The sequence below is a fragment of the Anoplolepis gracilipes genome, chromosome 6 (assembly GCF_047496725.1).
Source record: "Anoplolepis gracilipes chromosome 6, ASM4749672v1, whole genome shotgun sequence".
Lineage (NCBI taxonomy): Eukaryota > Metazoa > Arthropoda > Insecta > Hymenoptera > Formicidae > Anoplolepis > Anoplolepis gracilipes.
Window position 1 is genome coordinate 2093242 of NC_132975.1, and position 16540 is coordinate 2109781.

General features: G+C 33.6%; 1 protein-coding gene across 3 annotated transcripts in view; it reads left to right on the forward strand.

Annotated features, from left to right (window-relative positions):
* Positions 1 to 6960: 6960 nt before the first annotated feature.
* Positions 6961 to 16540, forward strand: part of LOC140666574 (uncharacterized) — a 30170-nt gene continuing 20590 nt past the window's right edge. Inside the window, exons 1-4 of one of the 3 annotated variants that reach the window (XM_072893901.1) lie at positions 6961 to 9019; positions 9180 to 9357; positions 9444 to 9483; positions 10451 to 14263. In XM_072893901.1, the coding sequence (XP_072750002.1) occupies positions 8160 to 9008 (849 nt within the window). In that variant the 5' untranslated portion in view covers positions 6961 to 8159 and the 3' untranslated portion in view covers positions 9009 to 9019; positions 9180 to 9357; positions 9444 to 9483; positions 10451 to 14263. Of the gene's footprint in view, positions 9020 to 9179; positions 9358 to 9443; positions 10196 to 10450; positions 14264 to 16540 lie in introns of those variants that run through there. The other 2 variants (XM_072893899.1, XM_072893898.1) reach the window with 2 other exon arrangements.

Consider the following 16540-nt stretch of genomic DNA (forward strand, 5'->3'; position numbering starts at 1 on the left):
AGAAAGAGAGAAAGAGATATTGAGAATGAGAGTGAGGAAGGAAAAACTGAAACAAAGTAAAATAGAAAAAAAACGGGATATTTTGTATATTCGCATATTAATTTTTTAATTATGCAAAGACAGTATTACGTATAATTGTTTATAAACATAATATATATATATATATATATATATTTATATACATATAAGCTAGTGCCAGATTATGCGCGATTCGGCGAATATTCGTGATTCGTTTACAATTCGTATCAGGTTTCTTTATACTATTTACGAATCGTAAATCGCGAATCACGAATATGCGCATAGTCTGGTGCTAGCTTTAGAGAAAAGACGAATGCACATCTGATACTTCTTCACGTGTGCATCCTAATCAGTCAAAGAATTTTGAACATTACTCCGAACGATATAAAAGGAAAAAAACTGAGGAAGTACAGAATAATCCGCAAATGATCGATTTTATCGTTCAGAAGAAATTGAAATCTGATAACGCACTATATATATATGATTTTATTCAAAAACATCCTGAACATGTAGAAAAAATTAGAAAATTGTGTGAAGAACTCGAAAGTGAAACAGATCTTATTGATAGAGATACTGCATTAACTGTTTTTGTTTCAGCAAAATTAACATGTTACCAATACAATATTATTCGTTACATTACAAAATTTAAATTTAAAGCACTGCCTAGTTATTATCAAATTCAATTATCGAAAAAAGATTGTTTTCCCAAGTGAGAAACAATAGAAATTTCTAAATTAAGTGTTAAAATTTCTCTACAAAGTCTGTTGGATCACACTGCATTTAAATTCATCAAACTGCTATGTTTGAAGATACCTACAAATTTAAGGGGATACCGGACCGTACTACCTTACCGATCAAAACGATTGTTTAGTTTTTAAACGAAATTATTAAATTGGTTGCACAGAATGAAAAATGCTTCTCCATGATTAAAGTACATATAATAACGAACCGGGTTATGTTCAATTTTCAGTTAAAAACAAGAAAAAAAAAATTACAGTTTTAAATTATCGACTGCTAGCGTCAAGTCATACATATATTTGTTTAATATAAAAGTTTTGCAATTTGCACGTACAAAATAAGATAGATTCCCGCTTGGAAATGCATGAAAGAATATATGTAAACTTTTAGAAATGATTTTGAGGTCTAGTAAAAATAATTTCGTTTTAAAACACTTTCATATTATCATATGAAAATCGAGGATAAATGGATAAAAAAGAGCAGTATATTAGTGCACCAGCAGATTGACTGGTGTCGCGATAGTCAGAGCTCTAATCTTTTTCTGTGACAAGGAAGGACAATAGTACTATCCTTGTCTGTTTCATGCGTAGAGTAATATACATGCACGCCGGTGATACCGACCGGCTCACGACTTTACATGTGAGCTTGGCACGTGCGCGGTGCCACATATACACGACTCGCGCTTGTGTGTGCGTCATACGGAGAGTGAGCCATGCATCTGATTTGGCATTACTGATGCACGCTCTAATATCGTTTAGTGTAGTGAAGTTATTTGTGTAGTGTTAGTTATTTATGGGTCAACAGCACGATTGGAAATATTTGTCTCTCTGTCAACGTAGAGTTTTCTTCAAAGAAGGCTGGATGAAAAGGTTAATATTTTCATTTATATAAAAGGAAATGTTTTAATGTTGTTATATCATATGTTATTTATTATATTATATTGTTATCCAAATATGTTATGGCATATCGTTTTCGAATGAAAGATTTCATTACTCAAAGAGCGATCTTATTTTCCAATAAATTTATATTTTTTATCAAATATGAATTTTGATTCATAAGTTATATATAAATAATATATACATATATAATATATATATATATATATAAAATATAATAATATATAATATTATTTAAATAATATAATATATATAGAGAAAGTTACAATGTCCCATTTGACACTTTCACTTTTATAAAGCACATACTTTATTCTCTAATAATTAAATTATCAAAATAATAAAATAATGTTATAATGTTCTTGAAATTGTCCATTGATCTAAAAATCCAAATATTTCTATTAACAAGACGGATTTTTAACGTCATTAATCACACTTTTTGAGTGATGACTTGTATCATTTGAAAACGATAATATTTCGTAATTTGACTTCCATAAAGTCCATTAAAACATTAGTATTATAAAAATTGTTTTACATTTTTTCCAAATTATATCTTTAAAACAATTCCTAAATAAAACATATAAGTAGTATATATAAAGTCTATTATTAAAATGTGGTTTGCATGTGCGCATTAGTTAAAAAATAATCCCAGAGGCAATTTAGTCGTAATCTGGTTGCAATATTTTATGCCAGATGCGGTTTGCAAAGCACACTGGTTAAAAAATTATCCCAGAGGCGATTTATTCGTGAGCTAGTTGCATTTTATGCCAGATGCGGTTTGCATGTGCGCACTGGTTAAAAAATTATCTTAGAGGCGATTTAGTCGTAATCTGGTTGCAATATTCTATGCCAGATGCAGTTTACAAGGCACACTGGTTAAAAAATTATCCCAGAGACGATTTATTAGTGAGCTGGTTGTAATATTTCTTACTAAATGCGGTTTGCATGTACGCATTAGTTAAAAAATAATCCCAGAGGCGATTTATTCGTGAGCTGGTTGCATTTTATGCCAGATGCGGTTTGCATGTGCGCACTGGTTAAAAAATTATCCCAGAGGCGATTTAGTCGTAATCTGGTTGCAATATTTTATGCCAGATGCGGTTTGCAAGGCAGACTGGTTAAAAAATTATCCCAGAGGCGATTTATTCGTGAGCTGGTTGCATTTTATGCCAGATGCGGTTTGCATGTGACATTTTGCGCTGCAATTGTAAAGAACATTTTGTTCCCTCCCTCTATCGATACCGCGGCTACGAAATATAGTTGCGAGAGGAAAAAAATTGCAAAAAAAATTGGAAAAAAAAAGAAAAAGGAGATTAAAACTTGCGGATTATTCATTGATGTTAAAAATCCATGCTTGAGTGCTTCTCCTGATGGGCTCATAGATAAAGATGGCCTGGTAGAAATAAAATGTCCTCTATCAGCTGAATATTTAACAGCGGAAGAGGCTATAAAGACGCTGCCTCAATTAAAAAACGTTTTTGATAAGAAAAATCTAGATAAGATGAATCCAAAACATCGATTTTTCTATCAAGTTCAAGGCCAGTTAAGTGTAACGCAGCGAGAATATTGTATTTTCACTGTGTGAACGCCAAGGAGCTTAAAAGTAGTAAGTGTTAATAGGGACAATGTATTTTAGAATACTCAAATGCTGCCCTTTTTAACACATTTCTATTATGATTGCATGCTGCCCGAAATCTTGGATAATCGACATAATAGACATATGCCTATTAGAAATCCTAAATATATAATAGAAGCTCAAGAAGCAGCTCAAAATTTACTGGTCAAAAAATCATCGACAATATAATATAGACGAAAATATTATCGAAGAAAGTCAATGTTGCGAATCCAATATTTTACCAATGGAAGCAACTAATACTACTGTTACTGTTCTGACAAATGCGGAACAAGATGACGATTGCATCATTGTTAGTTATTCACAAAATAAAGAAGAACTAACTGAAGATGATATAGCGAGACATAAAGAATTTTTCGATAAACAGATTATTCCTTTTATAGCCCAGTAAAATTGCTCGATATTTCACGATTTGCGATCCAAATGGCCATTTTCGAAATATTAACGAAAAATGCACGACGCGCGAGCGCGTTTTCGTCGCGTCGCAAAACAACCCAAAAAAACAAAAAAAAAAAAAATAATTGAACAAATGCTGCAATTTTGTGGAGAGGTCTGTTTTAGAGTGCTTTTTGACATATCAAAAGTCCCCATGCGTGGAAGCTACGGAAAACTCACAGTGGTGATAAAAAGGTCCAAAAAACCGATTTTTCATAAATAATTCGAAAAGTATCAAGTTTACAAGCAAAAACATGAATATCAAAATTGTAGCTAATAAAATTCTGCACAATTTGGTTTTTTATAGAACTCCGTACGACCAATAGAACCTGAGATAGAATTTTTTAAAATTTGGGTCATTTTGCGACGCGACGAAAACGCGCTCGCGCGTCGTGCATTTTTCGTTAATATTTCGAAAATGGCCATTTGGATCGCAAAATCATTTAAATGAAAGTTGTAGACACTAAATTGCAAATAAATTGCGTTTTTTTTTATTCCTGTGCGATCGATATTTGCGGAGATACGAATATTTAAAAATTTTTTAAGTGCGCTGTTAGTGGCTAAAACTACAATTTTCGTGTGAAAAAGTTGATCATAACTCAAAAAGTACTGATTGTACGCATATAGCATGTATTATAAAAGTAATAGGGAATAAAATTTTGAAACTTTACATGTATATTTAAATTCATTTTGGTAATGAGTCTATGAGATAAACGCAAAAAAGTTGCAAAATTTGAATTTTGAAAGGTATTTTGCAAAATAACTCACTTCCGGTTGACTGTAGGCTATAATAACATATACATTAATTAAAGATAATTAAATTATCTTTAAAATGAGCCGTGGCAGACCCTTCTACGATAAATCGTTTATGAGTTATAGGTGTTTAAAGATAAAGGCCAATATATATTTTTATTAATAATTACAGTTATAGCGCAAAAACGTATGCGTAACAATTTTTTAAAAATTAGTTTCAACTTATTTTTATTAGTTCATATACATATGAAAATGGTCCAGCTGCGTAAGTTCATCACGAGATGTGTTTTACTAAAAAAACAGGCACTGGAAAAATGCTGTATTTCGGATAAATTATGCCAAAATTGCATTTTCATTCCTTTTCTTATCTATATCTTCATTTCTGTCAACTTTACAAAGAAAATGCACAGAACCTAAATTGAAGGTAACAAAATTTCCTTCAATTTAGGTCGTGTGTATTTTCTTCGTAAGTTGACAGAAATGAAATATTAACGAAAAATGCACGAGCGCGTTTTCGTCGCGTCGCAAAATGACCCATATTTAAAAAAAATTCGATCTCGGCTTCTATTGGTCGTACGGAGTTCTATAAAAAACCAAATTGTGCGGAATTTTATGAGCTACAATTTTGATATTCATGTTTTTGCTCGTAAACTTGATATTTTTCGAATTATTTACGAAAAACCGGTTTTTTGGATCTTTTTTGTCACCACTGTGAGTTTTCCGTAGCTTCCACGCATAGGGACTTTTGATATGTCAAAAAGCACCCCAAAACACACCTCTCCACGAAATTGCAGCATTTGTTCAATTATTTCTTCAAAAAAATTCCATTTTACTGGGCTATTAATTTAGTAAGGGACAATGTATTACCTATAGGTTGCAAAGTAAACGACGAATTATTGGACCGATTTTTACGCATCGTAAGAAATAAATCTCATTTTGAAACACAAAGTGTGCTATATTTAGAATATCCTCATTTAATTGAATCAAGTCATAGCGACAAAAGCTTACAAATTATTGGAGGAAATTGTAGTGATCACTGGCGATGTATATTTTTTGACGGCACCAAGCTTCGAGTGTACGACAGTTTACCCGGTTGTACATACGATAAATTGGCGTCTAAAGAAAAAAATTACATTCATCGTCGTTATTCACAAATAAGTGCAAATGATATAATATTTGCAAAGGTTCAAGTACAATCTGATGGCATATGTTGTGGAATTTATGCTGCAGCTTTCGCCACAACTGTAGCATTAGAAGGAAATCCTTGTAACGAGAAATATTCCAATCGTGTGGAATACGAATGAGGCAACATTTTCTTAATATTATAGCAGAAAATGAACTATCGCCTTTTCCTAAATGGTAATCCAATAAATCATTGGAAAAAGATGCTTCAATATTATTGATTTCTTTGTACTTGGAGAGACGAAAATAATACATACATTATGGTTGCGTTCTCACGGGAATGGGCGATGGAGGGGCTCATTCTATATATAAAACATTTTAACAAATCGGAAAGATGAAAATATAATGGTTGTGTCTTACGAGAATAGGCGATGGATGGGGCCCATTCTATATATAAAATATTTTAACAAATCGGAAAGACGAAAATATAATGGTTGCGTCTTACGAGAATGGGCGATGGATGGGGCCCATTCTATATATAAAATATTCTATAAATATATTTTATATTATATATGTTATATATAAAGCCAGGGGCGATCTAACGTGTAGTGGCATTATACGTTTCTTTTTACACATTGACGTTCCATATGTATACATATGTCAAATGATATACATTCATATTCTGTTGCATTTCTTTGTTCGACCAAAATTATTGCCACGCAAAGCCATGTGCGGGAGGAATCGTCATGCAAAATGTGTGCAATAAATATAAACAAAATATTTAATTATTTAAGAATTATATGTAAAATAACATTGTACATCTAATGTTATATACTTATTTTTATCTCTATACAATAAATACAAATAAATTGTTAAACTTTTTTTTTAATTTTATAAATGTTTAGTATTATATATATTTGTGAAATAAATATTTTATCATATTTGATATCTCTTAGACACTTTGCACACGTCTACTTCATCTTGTAGCTTTATTATATCATGGTTTTGCATATGCCAAACATGCAATAAATATGGAACTAAATATGCTACAATGTTTAATTTGAGAAATATATATGTGTATATAATACTATATATATCTAATATATACTTTTTTCATTTTTATCTGTATGTAATAAGTGCAAATAAATTGTTTATTATTTATAATACATATTAGGTGTTGAGTATATAATTATCTCTATTTTGTATTTTATATCATAATGTATGTGAAAAAATTTATAAATACGTGTATTTACAATAGAAATAAATATATGTATTTATATAATATATATATTGAATGCTATTATAAAAATACGTTTTAAAATTTCATTCATTATGGTATAAAATACAAAAAAAGCATAATTTTATATTCAATATCTAATTGTATTTCTAATAGACAATTTATTTTCATTTATATTACATACAGATAAAAATAAGAAAAGTGTATGACATTAGATATGTGTTATATATACATATAATTTTTTAAAAATATTGTAACATATTCCTACTTATTGCATATTTTGCATATGCAAAGCCATGATATAATGAAGCCACGTACAAGATGAAGTAGACGTGTGTAAAGTGCTAAGAGATATCAAGTATGATAAAATATTTATTTTACAAATATATATATATAATACTATAAAAGAAAAAGTTTAACAATTCATTTATATTTATTATATAGATATAAAAATAAATATGACATTAGATGTTTATATTACATACACATATTTCTCAAATTTAATTTGTTTACACACATTTTGTATATGCCTATTAGTCCTCTACATTATGTTCAGCTTTGCGACGAAATTTTGGTTGAGATAAAAAGTCGTTTTTTTATAACAATTGGAAACGACACATGTACAAAGATTACGCATCAGTGTGTACTATACCACACAACAAATATCTCTTCGCGAGCGAACGAAAGAGACGATAATAGAAGCAAGCGAGACAATAATAGGAACGAGCGAGACAGTAATAGGAGTGAGCGAGAGGGGCATAGCAGCTGGCAGAGAGAACTCGAGGCTCAAACCTTTCCTTCCACGCTGCTATTCCTCTCTCGCTCGCTCCTATTACTGTCTCGCTCGCTCCTATTGCATCCGCTCACTTCTATTGCTATCTCGCTCGCTCCTATTGCTGTCTTGCTCACTCTCATGCCGACTGCGTCGGTAATACTTTTTTAGTTCTTTCAAGGCGGCGCTCAAAACCGCGTATGAGTTCGGCCAACGCTTCGGTATCCCCTTAACAATGATATCTAAATGGGGATGTGATGGCGCTTCCAGTCAATCGTGTTATAAGTTAAATTTTGATAATTCTTTGCACGATGATTCTAGCATCTTTATATGCAGTTTTGTACCTATAAAAATTTATTCTAACGACACCAACAAAGTATTATGGCAGAATAATTCTCGTTCCTCAACTCGTTTCTGTAGACCAATCGAATTTAAATTCATAAAGGCAGAAAATACTGAAGTAAAAGCTATTGTTGAGAGAATCCAGGAAGAAATATCCTGTTTGATACCATCTGTCTCCGAAGAAGGAATTTTAATGAACATACGCTTTTATTTACTATGGTCGACAACAAGATTTGTAACATAATGACAAATATGCAATCATCAATGAAATGTTATCTTTGTGGAGCTTCTCCAAAGGAAATAAATGATCTGAATTTAATGAAAAAGAAAATTGTGAAAGATGAATATTTTTCATTCGGACTTTCTTCATTACATTGCTGGATCCGCTGTTTTGAATGCTTATTACACATTTCATACAGAATTAATATCAAAACTTGGGCAGTGAGAAGCGAGAGTAACAAACGAGAAGTCGAGCAAAGAAAGAGCGAGATACAAACTGCTTTTAGAACAAGACTAGGTTTTCTAATAGATGTTGTAAAACAAGGAAAGGGTACATCAAATGATGGCAACACTGCTAGAAAATTTTTTGCCAATCCAAAGTTATCAGCTACTATCACAGGTTTAGATGAAAATTTAATAACTCGATTTGGAGTCTTGTTGCAAGTAATCGCTAGCGGTAAAAGAATTAACGTGTCAAAATTCGAATCCTACGCTTTTAAAACCGCGGAAATATACATATCTTTATATCCATGGTATTATATGCCGGTATCAGTACACAAGTTATTAATTCATGGAAGCGAGATTATAAAAAATGCTATTGTATCAATAGGACAATTATCAGAAGATGCTCAAGAAGCAAATCATAAATATTTTAGAAAGTACAGAGAGAATCATTCACGAAAAATGTCGCAGGAACAAAATAATGAAGACATTTTCAATAATTTGTTGATTGCTTCAGATCCAATAATATCTAATTCAAGAAAATTAATGGAACAAAAGAAGAAAGAATTAACGGAAGATGCAAAACATTTATTATATTTTAGTGATGATGATCTTCATGATTAAGTTCAAAAAAGGCAAGTAACAAAAAAAAAAAACATTTTTTTCTTTTAAGAAAATGTTATATTATTTATTGGATATTTATATATAAATCGTATATTATTTATTAGTTATTAATTATTATTTTTTTATATTTTAAATTTAAAATAAAATAAAATATAATATTAATATACACAGAAAATCTACCCAGTGTCTATCAAGATATTGTCAACACTCTTCCAAAAATATAGTGGTGAGAATAACATTGTATAAACACGAAACTAGCACCGTTTTTTGACATTATACGAACGTCCTCCGCAGTACACGGATTTGAGTCAACTAATTATTATCAACCGTCACAGAATATCGTATGAGAGTGAGTGACTTCCCAACATATATAGAATAGTGATAATACAGAGTGTTTTACTTCGTTTTACATGAACAACTTCAATATTTTCACAGATTTCAACGGTCACTGCTTATTCTTATGCAATATTACCAGGTTAGTGATTTTTTATGTAAAGTTGACTCATGGTGACTGCCAAAATCATTATAAAAACACCCTTCAGAGACAATCCAGAATAATTAAGTTGATAGCTTAACTATATTTTCATATTTAATTTATTGTTTATATTTCCCGTTCCATAAAAATTCTTATTATTGTATGTAATCATAGCGCTAAAGAAGACTCAAAATTGAGCTCAAAACGTCCGCATTTTAAGTAATTAATTCTATTCTTTTATAATATCTCCGATTTTGTAAATTTGCGATTTGCGATTTTTCAAAAAAATTTTTTGTAAGTGATTTAATACTTGAACATGTTACGATTTATGTAAGATTAGTTGATAAATAATCCATTATACTCAAACTTTGTTATTTATTTTATCATAGATTGAGTGTACTTACCTTAGTCAAGACACATTTTTGCTCTCTATCGCCGCTTACATTTTATTCTTTAGTTTATATTTAAGAGAGCACTGAATTTATTTATTTATATATATATATACATATACGATTACATATCTTATATTATTATATTAATCAAACTGACGTATTAATGATACATTACACATTGTCATTTTGTAACAATTTTCAAAAATTACAATTGAAATTCAAAATATATTGTTATTTGTCATTGAAATTTTGATGAACAGAATAGCTACATAGAGGATATTCGACTGCGTATTAACTAACTTTTTCACAAAAGGGGGACGAAGGAGGCTCTTAACTAGATATGACATAAAACTAGATACTTTGTCCTATCAAATGATGGAAAGTTTCTCTTATTCGATTCTATACTTTAAGGTTTTTTCTTATTTGAATATTTAAGTAAAAATTTTGTGGTTAAGCAAATATGTCATATATTTATCAACATAAAATGGTTTTCAAATATTATAAAATCAAGATAAACTTGTTTTTTGGAACATAAATAAACAAGTTCTAATAACCTATTAAATTTTTATTTGCAGTTTGCTGGATACAAAGGTTAAAAAATAATCTATTGAATTCTGCAATTTCAACGTTTGAGAAAATATCAAAATGTATCGAATTATTTTGAGAAAGAAACGCAGAATAAATTTATCATAAACGTATTTATTAAATAGTTCGGAATGTATATTAAAGGAAAAATTCATAAAAATTCGAATTTGTGCATCTTTATTTTTTCTTCCAATATCCGGGTTTTAATAGATTCGCCCCACAGTGCGCCGGTCCACCGTATCCGATCCGGTGGCGATCTTTCGTTGGAATCGGTTCATCCATCCTGAAGGCATACTCTTAGCACCCCTTCGGATCCCCTGGAGGTCGTAAGTCCTAAAACTCGACGACCACACCGGGATCACCCACCACGTCAAGGTGGTGTGCCGTCGGGGGGGCAATAATAATACCCTACAAGAAAGCAAATCTCAATTTATTTTTTAAGGGCAAAATAAGGTAACTTTTATCGTGATAGATTTTCCTGGAAGAAATTTTATTGATAACACTTAATGAGTCTGAAAAAATTACTACATTTTTAATAGAGTTGGACGGTGGTAGTGCACGCTGCAGCGGAAACTCGCCTGAGGCGAAGAGTATGCGTAAACGCAGGTTCGAGTCCACCCAGACCCAATAAAAAAAATTTAGTCGTAAGGTGGCTGTGTACGCTGCGCCGCCGAAGCTTATCTGAGATAACTAGTATGGCGGAAACGCAGACTCGAACCCATTCAGACGAATTAGGATATAAGTTTATATAGGTTTAAGATAAATAGGTAATAGGTAAAAATGTAAATAGGAAAAAGAAATAAAGGTTTGGAATAGTCTCTTTGGCGAAATGCTAGGGACTCAAAACCCAAGGATTTTTTTTATTACATTTTTAATATTGTTCTGGAGAATGTAATCTACAGTCATTATTATGGCCAAGCATTCAGCAGAGAAAATGGAAAAATTTCCATTGGCTCTATACAGTCCACTGACTGCTAAAGAAGAAGGAAAAAAAGACAAACCAACACAACGAGAACCCTCCCTCTTAGAAGCATCTGTAAAGAATAGATTACTTGAGTCAAAACGAGAATAAATAAGACGAAATTCCAAAGAAGGCGAAGGCGAATTAGCCATTCTATCAACTTCCCAAGGGGGAGTAATCTGTGTCTCTGGAAAAAGAAACATGTCATAAGAGAATAAAAAAATAGGAATATTAGAAAACGAAGCTACGGAGTTCCTAAAATGCTCGACAGAGACAAAAGCCTTATAGAGGAGAAACCTTTCAGAAAGACAAAACGGTTGTTATTTACAAAAATCGCAGTCTGCAAATCTCGAAGCCCGTCCACCAGTGAACTGAAAGCAAGAACCGAGGACTTAAGGACGAATTTAGAAGTCAAATAGATTAGACGAAATTTCAAGGGACAACTGCCGGTTTCAGCATATAATATATTGATAGGAGTGGTACGCCTCACTCCAATACAATAACGAAGAGCCCTGTGTTGGGCCACCTCAAGGCTTCCCATCAATTTTTTATTATGAAAAGGAAGGAAGAAGCACCCATATTCGATAGAGCCTCGCACAAGAGATTTGTAAATTATAAGAAGAGACTCAGGATCAGCTTCCCACCAAACGCCACAAAGAAATTTAAGTAAATTGGTTAATTTATTGCATTTACGAGCAAGAAAGGCCACATGAGTGTGGCCGTTCAGCTTACGATCAAGGTAAATATCTAAAAATTTGTGGGAATTGACCGGTTTAAAGGTGGCCCAACACAGAGTGAGGATAAAAGAGGCAAAATCCAGTCTCCTCTGAGTGAATATTACAAAAGCTAATTTTGCGGGAGAGACTACCAAACCTCTAAATAAGAGGAATCGTGAGAGACTGTCGGCTGATCTTTCGAGGAATCAAATGGATCCTTGCAATTTAGGAGTGCGGGCATAGAGAACTATGTCATCAGCAAATTGCAAGATCCGGCAGGGCTTCGCCAAGTTGCGACTACATCCTGAAACATAGATATTAAATAAAAGAAGGCCAAGGATAGATCCCTGCGGAACGCCCTTGAGAGAAATATAGGTTGGAAAAGATTACCGTTAATAACGAACTGCAACACTCTGCGACCAATCAGGCAGTACACGAACCAGCAGACTTCCGCTGGGAGGCCGAGGTCCACAAGATCCGAAATCAGGATACTGGGGACGACGCTGTCAAACGCTCCTTGTATATTGAGAAAGAGACAGGACGTATCTTGGGTCGAAACAAATCCGGCATAAATTTCCGTGGTAAGGATACCTAAATTGTCCTGGCAGGACCTTCTCTTTCTAAAACTGAACTGCGAAGGTAGGAGAAGGTTGGAAGACTCTACCCATCATTCTAAAAGGAAAAGGATAAGCTTTTCTATAATTTTGAGTAAACAAGAGGTTAAGGAAATGGGACGGTACCTGTCGGGGAAGTCCTTAGGAATGAGAAAAACAAGAGTTTGGATCTAGGAGCAAGGAAAGGAACCAGATTTAAAAATAAGATTATAAATTTCTAGAAGCATAAAAAGATATCCTTCAGGAAGAGATGCAATAATTTTATAGTCTATTTGATCAATGCCAGGAGAGGAGCGCAGCTTACTAGAGGCAATGGCCACCTTAAATTCATCAAAAAAATGGTGCTGAAAAAAGACTACATCGAGTTGAGGAAGGGAAATTCGAGATTGAATTATAACAATTATGGAAAACGGAAGGGGGACATAAGGAATTGATAGCGGAAATGATACCAGATGAAGGAGAACAATTAGAGATAAAAGGAAGAGGAGACACTCCCAAATGCCTATTCTTGAAACGCTTGACGATCTGCCATATGCGGGAAATGGCCATACGCGGAGAGATTCTCTGACAGAATTCTCTCTAACCTTTTCTTTTTTCAAGCTTCAAGATACGCTTCGACAGTGCTTCCTGTCTTTTAAATTTCAGGAAGTTGTCATAGGAAGGAGTCTTTTTATAAGAGGCAAGAAGACGACGTCTAAGGTCAACTGCATCCTGGCAGGCGTCATTCCACCAAGGAGCAGGACTAGAAAAAGATTTGTTTTGGCGGAAACGAGAAGGAAAGGAAGGAAAATGAGAATGATCTGAATTGTCATTGGAAGTAGTTAATGGGAAAGGTTTAGGAGATTTGGAAGGAATTCAAGATTTGATATATGAGGTAAAGGAATTATATCTTTTAGTTTGGTCAGAGGGTTTTCTAAAAAGAATTTCTGAAAAGAATCAAAAGAGGATTCCAAATTTGAAATAAACTGCTTAATTATTCTAGGAGAAAGCCTACACTTATGAGAAAAAAAGACCTGTTTCTAAATAAGCAATCGATTGAAATAAGAGAAGGAAAATGATCACTGAAGTAGGTATCTGATAAAACTGAAAGTTCAGAAATTCCTAGGAGGGGAGGGGATATAAAAGTGAGATCAATGACGGATTTGGATTGATCGGGACGCGTAAGGAAGGTGACCTCACCGTTATTTATGCAAGTAAAAAAGGTCTCAGATGCTGAGGAAAGGAGTTTAGAGCTCTCCTGACAGGTCCGGTCACTTCCCCAATCTCTATGATGCGCGTTGAAATTGTCCAAAACAACTGAATAAGGAAAAAAGCGACAAAAAGAAAAGAGTGTTTGATATTCGTGTGAAGAAAGTGTACCCTGAGGATGCCGGTAAAGAAAGGTGATGGTAAGGTCATCAGAATGGAAATGGATGATGATAGTTAGAGTTAAGCTGATAAGTCTCTTCTCAAAGCACACGCTATTATCAGAGAGGGTACAGTACCGGCCAAAAATATATCACCTTTAGGATTTTTTAGCACAAATTTAATTTAATTTACTTATAAAATTAATTTTTTATATTATTAAAATTAAGTTTTTATATTATTTTATGAAAGATATTTTATTTGGTAAGTTGTATTTATTATCAAAACATATATTATGATATTATAAATATTCATGCACTTTGAATAAAATTATATTCAAAAATATTAAAGGTGATACATTTTTGGCCGGTACTGTATATGAGAGCGAATCACGCACAGCAAGAAGGAAACCTCCAGAGCGACGAAAGCGAATCCACTCTAAAAACACTAAAACCCAGAAGAGAAAAATAAGAATCAAAACAGAGTCATGTCTCAGAGAGAGCGAGCACATCACATCCACAAGCCAAGTCTCTAAGAGACTCGCCTTGTTGAGCAACGAATGGCAATTCCACTGAATAATTCTAAGTGGAGAAGAAAAAGGAAGAGAAGTCGAGGGCAAAGAGGACATAATTTGCTAAGATTGAGGGGAGGATTCAACAGCAACAGGAAAAGAGTGCAAGAAAGAACTCAATAACTGGGCTGCCTCGTCATATATACCTAACAATTTTAAAAAAAGGCGCTAACTTCTTCATCAAGATATCAAGAATTTTAAACATTTGGTTAAAGGAGGGGGAAGGGTTATGAATAGAGAAATTTGAAGAAGGAAAGGAAGAAAGAGAAGAAGAAAAGAGGAGGGAAGAGGAAGAAGACGAGGGGAGAGGGCTAAAAGCGACACCGTTGCCTGAAGGTTGAGGAACTCCTCCGTTGAGAGAAACGAAAAGGGAGGGAAGGGCAGAGAGGGTTGAGGAATAAATGAAACAGACGAGAAAGAGGAAGAGGGGAGGAGGGTACATTTGTTTTTGTTTTTATCCTTATCTTTGAGTCTATTGAGAGAGTCAAGTTTATGAGTTGAGTTCAAGTTATCGGTGCTAAGTTTATTATTATTATTGTTATCGCGACCATTCTCAGGAATGTGTTTATTATGGCTTAAAAGAGAAGGGGAGGAATCAGGGGGAGAAGAGAAGAAAGAAAGAGCTTGGGAAAAAAACTTGGAAAATTGAGAGGAAGAAGAGAGAAAAATGGAAGTAGCAGGAGGATCAAATGAGGATGTAGGGGGGACTGAAGAAGTCAAGGGGGGAAAATTTTTAAAATTGTAAATCGAATTCCTAAAAGAGGAAGTGTTGCCAAAAAGAAAATTTTTTGCTTCTAAGAGAGAGACATTATTATAAGCAACGATCTCTGATTCTTTTCTACTCAATGTACTCCTTACACTCCATGTAGAGACCCTATGCGAGCCCTTACAATTAATACAAGTTGGAGGATCCGAACGCTTCGGACAGGAAGAAATACCATCATTATGCGCATCTTCCCCACAAAGAGAACAGCGAGGACGACCCTTACAATGAGCCTTCAAGTAACCTTATCGAAAGCAGGAATAACAAAGAGAGGTTTTAGTTATAAAAGGTTCCACCACATACCTGACTTTAAATAATAAAATATATTCTGGGAGACGTTATCCTTTAAAAGTGAATAAAATGGTTTTAGAAGATCTATCTGAAGATGATTCTGCTTCGGAGGAATAGGGGACCTTCATGCGTTTTGATCGCTTGGTGAGTCTCTTGACGTCCAAGACTTGGATCGAAGAGTCAAGACCCGTCGTAAGCTCCAAGGGGTACTCCCCTAATAATGTCCTTCCTCGCTATCCTAAAGAAAGGAACAAAGAGTTTATAATTCTTTGCCTTCAAAATGTGGATAAGTAAGCAGCTGTTTGTAGTTTTTCCAGTCTTAAATCTAACGCGTATAGTTGAAAAGCTGGATTTTTTTAATTTCTATAATATTATCCTTATAAAGAGGGGAAAGAATGCGACCAATAACCAAAGGGTCGATTGTTTTGGAATCGATGGATTGTGTAGAAATATCGAAAGGACCTTGGGAAGTACGGTAAATAAAGTGATTCGGATTTTTCTTATTATAAGAAAAATGTAAATATGGCTCACCTGTTTAGAGAATGTTAGGTCCTTGGTTAGTAGGAGTCTTTGTAGGATCACTTACAATCTGGGGGAAATCAGCGGGACCTCTCACCCTCTTACGCTTTTTCAGAGCCTCCCCGGAAGAATCCGAGAAGCGACTGGAATCCTCGGGCAACGAACTCTGAGAGAAATTAATATTTCCTTCCACCGACTGGAGAAACGTCCAATGATGCGGGAGAGTTCCGCTCCGTCAATGGTACTACAACACAATCCATATTAATATCGTCAGGTGTAGGGAAAAGGGGAAGGACAGATG